Here is a 12,472-nt window from a genome sequence, read left to right as displayed (position 1 = left end):
ATATATTACACTGTGTTTTTTTAGTTGTAGCTCCATTCTGTTTTTTCAGTGCATGGAAAGAAGATGTGGCTGAATGTATCTGAGCTGTGTTTTCTAGTTTGCTGACTCCAGTCTCGTTGTTCTCAGTGTGTTTGTAGCTGAGTTGGTGTGTGACGGACACCATGGGGGAACTGTTCAGAAGTGAAGAGATGACACTGGCCCAGCTCTTCCTCCAGTCTGAGGCTGCCTACTGCTGCGTCAGCGAGCTGGGAGAACTGGGCATGGTCCAGTTCAGAGATGTACGGTCATAAATCCTAAATCCTGTTCCAAATAAATGAATATGTTGCAGACATTACTAGCATTTCCATTTTACTGAGTTGGTGATAATCATTTGTAATGGAGATGTCATTTATTTTGTGTTGCACAGCTGAATCCAGATGTCAACGTATTCCAGCGCAAGTTTGTGAATGAAGTGAGAAGATGTGAGGAGATGGACAGGAAGCTAAGTGAGTAAAGATCACACCGAATTGCTCTTGTTTATTAAGATCTGAAACCTGGAATTCATCTTTGAATTAGAAAGTTACAATATTATCAACCAGGTATCTCTGGTAACTCTTTAGAAGGTAATAAAAGATATAGATATCTCACAGATGGATCATTTTGATAATCCTAATTTATAGTAGGTAAACTTATTCTGATTTAACACCAGAAAATGAGAAATAAAATTATTTTTTTAAAGGCTGGAATTCTAACACATTCATTTTGATTAATTAATGTTAACACAATTAATATTTTTTTCTTCTACATGCTTAAATCCCTAGTCGAAACCTTTGAATTGTTTTGCTGGTAAAAAAAAAAACGATCTGATTGGACTCTGGAAAAAACTATTGTTGTGTTCAAGTTGTACTAAAAGGAGTTAGCCTATCAGTGAAGCTGTTTTAGGCCTGTTGCGATGACCAGGACGATAAAGTGTTCCAGAAGCTATTGGAATAAACAATAACATTGTTGTTTTGAGACCATGGTAATGGTAAAATAATAATGCAAGAGCACATTCTAAAAGATTTGTAAACTTTAAATTCTGATGAACATTTAACACTGGGACTGAAACACATATTAAATATAGAAAATAAACAAACAAAACAAGTAAATTAAATGAATTTTGAAGTCTTGCAAAAAAAAATCGTTCTTTAAAAAAGGGCGAGTTGAGACTAAAGCACCAAACTGAAGACTTTTATCATCCAGTTTTTGGTGGAAAGAGAGAAAAAAAGAGATAAATGATAAATCATGCAAAAGGAAATAATTGAGTTTGTTTTAATTTATCATGTGATTAATTGATTTATTGATTATTGTGACGGGCATCTCAATGCTAAGCATGTACAGATGCTAATGTCAGCGTCCACAGTTCACATTTCTAAAGACGTTCCATGAATGATCATGAAAGATGATCATTCCTGAAAGATGAATGGATAGAATAGAACTCAACGTGCAACGTGGTTGAAGAAATAAACAAAAAATTATAAATGTCTTTGTTGTTGAGCTATTTGTTCAATAATTTTGCAGCAAAAAGGCTTCTTTCAAATGCAAATGTTGCTTTTTTGTCAATATACAGGTCCTTCTCAATACAGTTCATTATTTTCCATAATGTAATAATAAAAATTAAACTGTCATATATTTTAGATTCATTGCACACCAACTGAAATATTTCAGGTCTTTTCTTGTTTTAATACTGATGATTTTGGCATACAGCTCATGAAAACCCAAAATCCCTGTCTCAAAAAATTAGCGTATCATGAATTGGTTCTCTGAACGAGCAGTTAACCTAATCATCTGAATCAACAAAGTAACTCTAAACACCTGCAAAAGATTCCTGAGGCTTTTAAAAACTCCCAACCTGGTTCATTACTCAAAACCAATCGTAAGACTGCAGTCAGGTCAGCAGTCTTGTGACTGCTGACCTGACTGCTGTCCAGAAGGCCATCATTGACACCCTCAGTAAGGGTAAGACACAGAAAGAAATTTCTGAACTAATAGGCTGTTCCCAGAGTGCTGTATCAAGGCACCTCAGTGGGAAGTCTGTGGGAAGGAAAAAGTGTGGCAGAAAATGCTGCATAACGAGAAGAGGTGAGGACCCTGAGAAAGATTGTGGAGAAGGGCCGATTCCAGACCTTGGAGGACCTGCGTAAGCAGTGGACTGAGTCTGGAGTCCAGAGCCACCGTGCACAGGCGTGTGCAGGAAAGTGGCTACAGGTGCCGCATTCCCCAGGTCAAGACGCTTTTGAACCAGAAATGGCGGCAGAAGCGCCTGACCTGGGCTACAGAGAAGTAGCACTGGACTGTTGCTCAGTGGTCCAAAGTACTTTTTTCGGATGAAAGCAAATTTTGCATGTCATTCGGAAATCAAGGTGCCAGAGTCTGGAGGAAGACTGGGCAGAAGGAAATGTCAAAAGGCCAGAAGTCCAGTGCCAAGTACTGATGGTCTGGGGAGCCATGTCAGCTGCTGGTGTTGGTCCACTGTGTTTTATCAAGGGCAGGTCAATGCAGCAGCTATCAGGAGATTTTGGAGCACGCATGAAGTGCTCGGAATCCATCTCCTGAAAAACTTTATGGAGATGAAGATTTAATTTTTCAGCACAACCTGGCACCTGCTCACAGTGCCAAAACCACTGGTATTACTGACAATGGTATTGCTGTGTTCAATTGGCCTACCAACTCTCATGACCTGAACCCAATAGAGAATCTGTGGGATATTGTGAAGAGAAAGTTGAGAGACGCAAGACCCAAAACTCTGGATGAGCTTAAGGCCATCGAAGCATCCTGGGCCTCCATAACACCTCAGCAGAGCCACAGGCTGATTGCCTCCATGCTGCATTGAAGGCTGCAAAAGGATTCCTGACCAAGTATTGAGTGCATAACTGAACATAATTATTTGAAGGTTGACTTTTTTGGTATTAAAACACATTTCTTTTATTGGTCGGATGAAATATGCWAAATTTTTGAGACAGGGATTTTGGGTTTTCATGAGCTGTATGCCAAAATCATCAGTATTAAAACAAKAAAAGACCTGAAATATTTCAGTTGGTGTGCAATGAATCTAAAATATATGACAGTTTATTTTTTATCATTACATTATGGAAAATAATGAACTTTATCACAATATGCTAATTTTTTTAGAAGGACCTGTATGGTTTTCGATCTGAGATCAATTAATTACAGAACCCGTAATTAACTTCAAATCCCACCACTAGTCTTTTTAGTGTATGCAAACATCTGGTTTCACTGTACATAACAGGATTTCTGGTCAAACAGGGTTTGTTGAGAAGGAGATCAAGAAGGCGAGCATCCCGATGGTGGACACTGGAGAGAATCCAGAAGTTCCTTTTCCCAGAGACATGATCGACCTGGAGGTCGGCACAAATCTTCCTCATTCAAATAAACGTTTCATCTGTAAAACACATGGTTTTCTCTCCACTCGAATATTCAGCATCATGTTTTAGCTTTCACACTATACTTAACCGTAATGACTCACACTCGACAGGCCACGTTTGAGAAGCTGGAGAATGAACTGAAGGAGATCAACACCAACCAAGAAGCCCTGAAGAAGAACTTCCTGGAGTTGACGGAACTCAAACACATCCTGCACAGAACCCAGCAGTTCTTTGATGAGGTTTGCTCATGTGAACACACACATTATCTGTTTGTACTTTGTTTAATTAAGTATCTGTTTTGCTTCAATGAAGAGCAGCATTGCAGCCAAACCAATTAAATGAATGCATGGTTATGATATAGAAGGAAGTGATGAAGATTTCTTTGCTAGATGGAAGACCCTAACCTGCTAGAGGAGTCGTCAGCGCTGATGGAGGGCAGTGAGGGGGGCCGCGGGGCCCCGCTCAGACTGGGGTAATGACTGTATCAGCTTCCTGCTGTTTCAGTTGATCATGTATTAACTTGGATGTGTTTTGACATATTAATTTTAAAAATCAACACCTTTGAAATATTATTTTAGACACTACCTTTAAAGTTCATATAATATAGGGTTAGGGTTAAACAACAGTTTAATTACATTCTGCCTTTAAGTTTATTAAAGATTTTTAGTGAATAACTTGACAAAAGAAATGACAATGTAGAACCTGCAACATTTATTTCTTTTAACGATGAGCTACTTTATCTTTTGTAGTTCCTCTTTTTTCCTCATGTGATCTGTGTTTCAAAGTGATACACAGATCACATGTTTTATCATGACAGTTATGAGTAACTCTGTATAAAAAACATTAACACTGAATTTTTGAGGGCTGACAAAAAAATCCTATCAACTGTTTTGTTGAAAAAATGAATTAGAGGTGTGCTGTGGTGGCGCAGGGGTTAAGCACAACCCACATATGGAGACCTTAGTCCTCAACACAGCTGTCGCAGGTTTGATTCCCAGCCTTAGTGACCTTTGCTGCATGACTTCCCCCTTCTCTCATTACCCAATTAACTGTCAAATAAAGGCCAATGGAGCCAATAAAACCTTAAAAAAGAAAAGGTGAATTAGACTTGCACACATACACACACCTTGTGTCTTTCTATCTTCACAAGGACTGTGCATTGACTTCCATTCATTTCTATTGCCTAACCTAAATCAAAGACAGCTTCTCCTAATGTGTTCCTCATGCAGGTTTGTGGCTGGAGTGATCAGCAGAGAGAGGATTCCCACCTTCGAGCGGATGCTGTGGAGGGTGTGTCGTGGTAATGTCTTCCTACGGAAGGCGGAGATTGAAGACCCTCTGGAGGACCCTACCACGGTCAGCATCAGACAGAAGGAGTTTCAGACAGAGAGCAGTAGTGGGCATAAATTAACTGTAGCTGAACTGCAAACACAAAAAAATCTGGAGAAATTCTCCACACTAATTTATCCAAACTTGCATTGTACTTTAATGTATCTTCCTTTTTTTATATATAGGGGGACCAAGTTCACAAGTCGGTGTTCATCATCTTCTTCCAGGGTGACCAACTCAAGAACAGGGTGAAGAAGATCTGTGAAGGGTGGGCCAGCTGTTTTCCTGCTTTTCCTTCATATTGTTAGCAGTCATGACTTTAGATTGGAATATTGTTCAGCTCAAGTGAATATACACTCAGAGTGAGTATCAATCAAAGCACATTCAGGAGGAAGGCACTTATCAACATAATCCCAGTTTACTGGATTAATAAGAGTTAAGGGATGGAAGAACATGGTATGAATGAACCTGGAGGTTTTACTCATCAGGAGACTCCTTTAGTTTGTATGTAGAGGAGAAGCAGTCCCCAGTTGCACTACTCCTCACTGTCTAGAGCAGTGGTTCTTAACCTTTTTTGAGGTACCAAACCCACCAGTTTCATATGCGCATTCACTGAACCCTTCTGTAGTGATAAATAAAATATGAACCCCCCCCCCCCCTCCACCCCCAAATTCAAGACATATGGGTGACCCAACTAGAGTCGGGCCACTCCATGATCACTAAGTTTTCTTAAAGGTAGAGTCTCTGAGAACAGTTCTTCAAAATATAGTCAGTGTTTTCAGCAGAGTTGAGCTGACTGTCCAGGAACGACCCAAGGTATTTAAAATTTGCCACAGTTTCAACAGGTTGGCCATCGAGAGAAACTGGAACCACTTTAAGGTCTTGTTTAGATTATTTAATTAGCTCTACATTCTTAAGAGAATGAAAAATTTATAATAAATAATAAAGACTTTGCGGTATTCTGATTTAGTAATGCAATTATATTAGTTGTGTTACCACCCCCATGGCACTAGAGGCAGTAGCAACCCCGAAAAGATGTGACTAAGGAGCAGATTTAGAATTACACCGAAAGCTACAGAATTTGGTAAAAACTGTGACCTTACCAAGCTCCGCCCAGAAACACCCTCTAAAATCCCATGTGGCTGCATGTCTCACAAACAAAGCCTCGCGGTGCTTAGTTTCTATGTAAACATGGCGTCTTTCATTTCGACTGACTCTCTGCAGAGTATTTCTGAGTCGATTAGTTTAGCATTTCTGCCGGATTTTCACATAATATCAGCCACCACAATGGACAGGGGATCCAACAAGTTCATGTCATCTTTTTTGGACGACATCAAGGTGTTTGAGCCACGTGATGCCTCCAACATTGTGCACGTCACAGCGAAATGCTACCGGTCGATGAGGAAAACAGCAGATCCTCACATCCTCAGCATAAATATAGCTGTGAACAAGATCACTGACGCCTATTGTTCTTACAAGGCGGGGTAAGTCGGGCATTCGTGGTTTTGAGGGTTACTTTTGAAACCAGTGATTTCTGTTGTTGGCAAATGTTTGAGTGTCCCTAGGCCTGATGCTAGCGTGGCTAACACAATTACAGTTTAGTAAAAAGCCTTTTCAGGTAAAATAAAATCTTTAATGTATGTCAGATACGGTACACATTGCATATTGATCTGTTCAGCTAATGTAAGACTGTGTAACAGGCAGGCTTCAGGATGTAGAAGTTGTATCGGTACTGCCATTATGCTGTACTTGGCTAAAAGGTTTTCATAATGGATGTGTTTATTATTGACTTTCTTTTTTTCATTCACTAAACACAAAGAAAGCAAAGCAATAATACTTTCACCAGCAGACACTTTGTTCTTATTGATCCTACGACGGTTGAGCTGCAAATGCGGTCGTGCACAAGCTTTGATCCAAGCAAGGCTTTCCGTTTCAGATTTTGGAAATCTGTGAATTTTAGTTYCACAAATACGATCAGGATACCTGACATCACCTGTACAGATACCCCACTRACGGAGAACCATTTTTTTTAGAGTCCTGACGCAAAAACTTTCTGTCGGTCTGCTAGTCTACAATGTACATTAGCATGAGTTTACTACTGTAGCTTGTGTTTGTGAGACATGTGGTAGCTGCGCTGTGACGTAAATGGGCATTAGCCAATGAAACGCGGCCCGTGTGGTAAGGTCCATTAAAGACGCAAGTTCAAATCCATGCTGAGAGTGGAACGCCTTCAATCAGTTCTCCTCCTCAGCACTGATTGGCTAAGCAATGTAACGTGATCCTCTGCAGCAAATGATAGCAAGGTGGGGCGTCATCACGACTTTACACAAGTGTGTCTTTACATCCGCGGCAGAGGCTCCGCCGAACCCCTGAGACCGCTTGTCGAACCCCTGGGATTCGATCGAACCCAGGTTAAGAACCACTGGTCTAGAGTCTCTCTTTCACACTGTGCACTAACATCGATCCGGAGAGATTGGATTGTCTCTAGTCTGTGTGAAATAAACAGCATTCTACACACAGTGAGGAAGGGTTTCTTCAGACCACTTTTCAGAGGATTCAGGGATCCTTGTGTCCCAGAATGCATGGCAGCATGCCATTCATTTCATATGACCTCTACCCTTTAACATTTTTCCTTTTTGTCACTTTCAGACAATTCAGACAAGTGCATTTAGTTTTGGGTTTTCATTTCATACTGGATTAGAGTCTTTGCAGTCTTAGAACCTGGATTCAGTTCTGTCCACCCGGTGACCCGGTGAATTCCTCCAGGTTCCGAGCGTCTCTCTACCCATGCCCTGAGACCCCCCAGGAGAGGAAAGAGATGCTGGCTGGAGTCAACAGCCGCATTGAGGACCTCCAAATGGTGAGTTGTTTTCTGTCTTAATAAGTAGAGTTTGTTTAGTCAAATAAATTACAGAAGCAGATGTTCAACTTGAGAGAATATTTTGCAAAAAACTGAGATCTTCTGTTTAGCTGAGCTACTCTTCCCTAAATGACATATCTCTATTTAAGCATGTTTTTACTAGGTGCACCATGCACAATGACTCCAGCTAATTCACTTTTAGTTCAGTTTTATTACTTTATGTTTGCCAGACGATAGATAAACCTCACCATGAACAAAGCAGACAGATTGAAGGGTTCTCCAGGAGTTTATCTGCACCTCAACTCCTCTCCAGCCTTTGTTCATACAGGATCATTATCAGAAAGGCTTTTGGGTTTCCTTGTTTTACTAGAATTCACCAAACAAAGGAGTAATTCATCAGGAACATTGTGCTGAGAACACCTTTGTTCTGACCTGTTCTCGGTTCTCTTTGATTAAAGGTGGTTTTCAGTGAGTTTATGAAAGTCTCATTGTGTAAAGATGTTTTCTTCTCCACAAGTGAATTGCAGGAAAAAAGCTTAGATTTGGCTGTAGAGGTTAGTCACCTCTGTGTGTGTTACACCCCGCTGTAGAAAAGAGCAGCTTGGATTCAAAGAAAGAAAAAATAAGGCATATCTTATGCATTCCAATAACATTATTAAATGGACTGAACTTCTACAGAGTTTTCCCAGTCAGAGTGTTTTACACACACAGGCCACACACAGGCCACATTCAGCCACGATGACTCATGGGCACACACGCACACACCGTCCTGATCGCTAGGCAACTTGGGGTTAAGAGTCTTGCCCAGGGGCACAGTGGCATGAGACAGGAAGAGGCACATAAAAGCGCATACACAAGCATGATTGTCTGCACTAAGGCCCTCTTCCTTTCTGACCAGGAGCAATGCACTTCTGTAGGTACAGAGCAGTGGGACGAGGTGGATGAGCTTGATGTTTTGTTACAGATTATCTTTCTCATGCTACACTGTGAGAACACAGTAACAGTTTTAACAAATATGTAAAAAACATGTTTTTGTAAAAGTGACAAGGTGTAGCTTTGCTGACTATGACGCAGAACCAAGAGAAGAAAGTTATTGAAGAGATTTGCGGAGATTTTCATGCTTTATGATAATGTTGGTTTTTGTACTGAAAGACTTTATTTAAGCCAATGTGCGATGTAGTGCACAGGGCCAATTTTCTTTTCATGAATATCCCAGCTCTGGTTGTTGTGACTACAAGCACAGCAATGTCTCCTTTGCATATCCTGGAACATCCAGAGCAGAAATCCGGGCAGCTGGTTATGGTCAGTACTGAAAGCTGTTCTTCCCCGTCCCCTACTGCTTTAGGTTCTGAACCAAACCGAGGACCACCGCCAGCGCGTGCTGCAGGCTGCCTCTAAGACCATGAGGGTGTGGTTCATCAAAGTGAGAAAGATGAAGGCCATCTATCACACCCTGAACCTCTGCAACATTGATGTCACTCAGAAATGTCTGATCGCTGAGGTGTGGTGTCCCGTCTCAGACCTGGACTCCATCCAGTTTGCTCTGCGCAGAGGAACGGTGTGTTGACCTGTTTATTGGTTCATTACACAGACATGCACATGCACACACACACAACCCAGGTGTTTCAGCTTCATGTGGGTTACCAGCACTAAACTTCAAGGTTAATAATCCTCCTTGAAGTAGGTTCTATTGTAAAGTTGATGAACTACTGAGTTAATCGATTCAAAAGTTTGTTTAATAAAAACAGCATTTCTTATTAGTTTGTCTGAAATTTTTTTTAAAGACTGAAAACATTCTTTCTATTTTCATTTTCAGAATCATAATATGAGCAGTTCGATACAAAAGTCATTGATTTCACTGGACGTATGATTGTTATTCTGATCCTGAAAACGAAGGCTTTGTTTGACAGGAGAGGAGCGGCTCCACGGTACCTTCCATCCTGAACAGGATGCAGACCAAGCAGACCCCACCAACCTTCAACAAGACCAACAAGTTCACATCGGGCTTCCAGAACATCGTTGATGCCTATGGGATCGGGAACTACCGGGAAATAAATCCAGGTTTTACACAAAATGACTGTCTGCATTCTGAAGCTTGTTTCTGTGCCTGTTTGAATGAAACGAGAGACAATAAGTGTGACTATTTATATGTAGTTAACATAGCTGATTAACATAGCAGAATCAGGGAAGAGAAAAAGCTGTGAAAAAGTATTTGAATCCTTATTAAGTTTTATGATTTGTCTTTTTTTGTTCCACTTTAATATTTCAAGTAGACACATTTTAATAGCAGCAAAGCATAACCTGAGTTTCACTTTATAATTTCATTTATTTAAGGAAAAACAATCCAAACCAACCAGATCCTTTGTGTAAAATGACTGATAAACCACAAGATAAATGTGACCAATGACATTTCTTCTAGTGACACTCGGCCTGAGTATTGTTAGACCATTAAAGTCATGATATTATATTGACCCTCTCAGACAACATGAGGTAGGCTGAAAGATCAGTAAAGTGATCAAAAGAAATTGATGAATAGATGAGATTCACTGAGTTGGCTTGGTGACTCCACAGTGGGAACCACTGTTCACAGCTGGAGAAACCATGGAGCAGTGGAGAACCAAAATGAATCCAATGACTCATCCAGGAGGTCCAGAGGATATGAATGTGACGGTCTCCCTGCCTCAGAACCCGGATGGTTTATGATGGAACCATAAGTTCTGCTCTGGGAGAAAACCCCTGAAGGAGAAGATTCGACCTTCAGGGGTTTTCTCCCAGACTCAAGCTCACTTGGTTTCTGCAGCAGCACAATGACCCAAATCATGTCTGCGTTCCAAAGGCAAATAAATAAATAAAAAACCAAAACAGGACTAAGGACTAAGTTTTGGAGTGACCTAGTAAAAGTTTTGACTTAAATAAATTTGTAATTTTGTAGCATGACCTTAGACAGGCTTGATGGAAAACCCTCTAATGTGGCTGAATGAAATCATTTCTGCAAAGCGGAGTGGACTAAAATTCCTCGATAGTGACATTAAAGAGTGATCTCTAAGGTTGGGTTGGGGGGAGTTGGTTATTTTCACAGCTCTGTATAATTAACAGGATGTCCTGCCTGTGGGTTAGCTTCGTTGATTGTTTGTGAGCAGAGCTCCCCAGAGGTTAGCGTCCAGTGCTGTTAGTTTTCTCACATGGCCTCTGAAAACCTTCCAGGCCACTGAAGATCAAACAGCTTCAGTCCAACCTGCTCCATCAGTACACCATTCCAGAAGAACAGATAACTAAATGTTCTAAATGTTTCACCAAGAGTTTCTTGTCAAGTGATTTAGAAATGACTAGATTATTGCATCTGTAAGTGGTTTATTTATCATTTTTAATAGTTGTGCTCACAGCAATGTGCATGAAAGTATTGGCACCATAGGAAAATAAAAACTGGAATAAATTTCACATTTCAAGTATTAGCTTCTGTCCATGTGATTCCAGTTCTGTTTAAATGACTTTACGCATGTACGTATATCACCATCATATTATCTAAACTTCACAGTTTAGTTATTGATATAAACATTGACCGTTTCCACCTTTTCCTCTCCTCGGCTGCAGCTCCATACACCATTATCACCTTTCCCTTCCTGTTTGCTGTGATGTTTGGTGATATGGGTCACGGGGTGTTGATGACCGCTGCTGCCCTGTACTTGGTCCTCAGAGAGAGTCGAATCCTTGCACAGAAAAGCGACAATGAGGTACCGCTGCTCAGAAAAACACCAGAAACCCACAACCTGCAGAGAGGCCGTCTAAAGCTGTGCTTTGGGATTGCAGATGTTCAACATGGTTTTCGCTGGTCGCTACATCATCCTTCTGATGGGGATCTTCTCAGTCTACACAGGCATCATCTACAACGACTGTTTCTCCAAGTCTCTGAACATGTTTGGTTCTGGTTGGAGCGTCAGGCCCATGTTCAGTCCTAAAGGAGCCAACTGGTCGTAAGTCATCTGCTCTCTCTGAGCTCTTAATCAGAGTCATTTACACTTTTGGAAACAGTAGATAATCTATGACAGGTGTGCTACACTCATTTTCATTTCAAAGCCAAATCAAGGTCATGAAAATCCTGAAAGGGCCAGCTGTGGCACTGACAAAACGACCCTAAAATAAATAGCTGCATCATATCCTATTCTTCTTAAGAAATGATATTGAAAATCTTTTTATACAGTATTTGTCACTAAATAAAAACTGCTATAATTTGATTGGTAAAATAGTATCTAAGGCCACAACTGTTATCTTGAAAATACTTTTTATGTGGCCCTCTGAACTCTAGAGAGCCACATAAAAAGCTATGCTGGATTTGGTCCCCAGGCCTGAAGTTTCACACAATTTGCTGTTAATTTGTCCCAGGTCTGAGACCCTTGATGGGAATGCAGTTCTCCAGTTAGATCCAGCTGTTCCTGGGGTCTTCAACGGACCCTATCCTCTTGGGATTGACCCGGTAATCCACTGACGCAATTATTAAACCACAAAGTTACACATATTTCATACCTCTCAATACAAAAGGCTGAATCTGCATTGATCTATCCCATATTAATGTATTAACTCATGAGATATAAATTCAGTTTAGGGCTGATGATAATTTTACTAATCGATCAATCTATTGAATATCTTGACGATTAATTGAATACCCTTTTTATACAATATCACAAATACATTGAAAGATCTAAATAAACAAATAATTAAATTTTTAAATAAGAAAATAAGCATTTTATTGCAATAACAACATTGGTGAACACAAAGGATGCATCAAAAATCCTCTTAACATCAACATGTGAAAAGCTCAACTTTTCTTTCTGATGGACTAGCATCAGTACACTGAATGTTATTTATTTATAAATTATACATA

At 40.3% G+C, this 12,472-nt stretch overlaps 1 protein-coding gene across 4 annotated transcripts in view; it reads left to right on the top strand.

Annotated features, from left to right (window-relative positions):
* The first annotated feature begins 47 nt into the window (after positions 1-47).
* Positions 48-12,472, top strand: part of LOC103482186 (V-type proton ATPase 116 kDa subunit a-like) — a 21,653-nt gene continuing 9,228 nt past the window's right edge. For 2 of the 4 annotated variants that reach the window (XM_017310881.1, XM_008438186.2), the window contains exons 1-13: positions 49-278; positions 407-485; positions 3,286-3,383; positions 3,515-3,643; positions 3,794-3,876; positions 4,634-4,760; positions 4,919-5,001; positions 7,500-7,593; positions 8,939-9,151; positions 9,504-9,654; positions 11,185-11,324; positions 11,401-11,564; positions 11,974-12,064. In XM_017310881.1, the coding sequence (XP_017166370.1) occupies positions 162-278; positions 407-485; positions 3,286-3,383; positions 3,515-3,643; positions 3,794-3,876; positions 4,634-4,760; positions 4,919-5,001; positions 7,500-7,593; positions 8,939-9,151; positions 9,504-9,654; positions 11,185-11,324; positions 11,401-11,564; positions 11,974-12,064 (1,569 nt within the window). In that variant the 5' untranslated portion in view covers positions 49-161. Of the gene's footprint in view, positions 279-406; positions 486-3,285; positions 3,384-3,514; positions 3,644-3,793; positions 3,877-4,633; positions 4,761-4,918; positions 5,002-7,499; positions 7,594-8,938; positions 9,152-9,503; positions 9,655-11,184; positions 11,325-11,400; positions 11,565-11,973; positions 12,065-12,472 lie in introns of all 4 variants that reach the window. The other 2 variants (XM_017310879.1, XM_008438187.2) reach the window with 2 other exon arrangements.

Source organism: Poecilia reticulata, linkage group LG19 (genome assembly GCF_000633615.1).
Source record: "Poecilia reticulata strain Guanapo linkage group LG19, Guppy_female_1.0+MT, whole genome shotgun sequence".
Classification (NCBI taxonomy): Eukaryota; Metazoa; Chordata; class Actinopteri; order Cyprinodontiformes; family Poeciliidae; genus Poecilia; species Poecilia reticulata.
The sequence above is the reverse complement of the archived record's forward strand: the minus strand, read 5'-3'. Positions and strand labels throughout refer to the sequence as shown.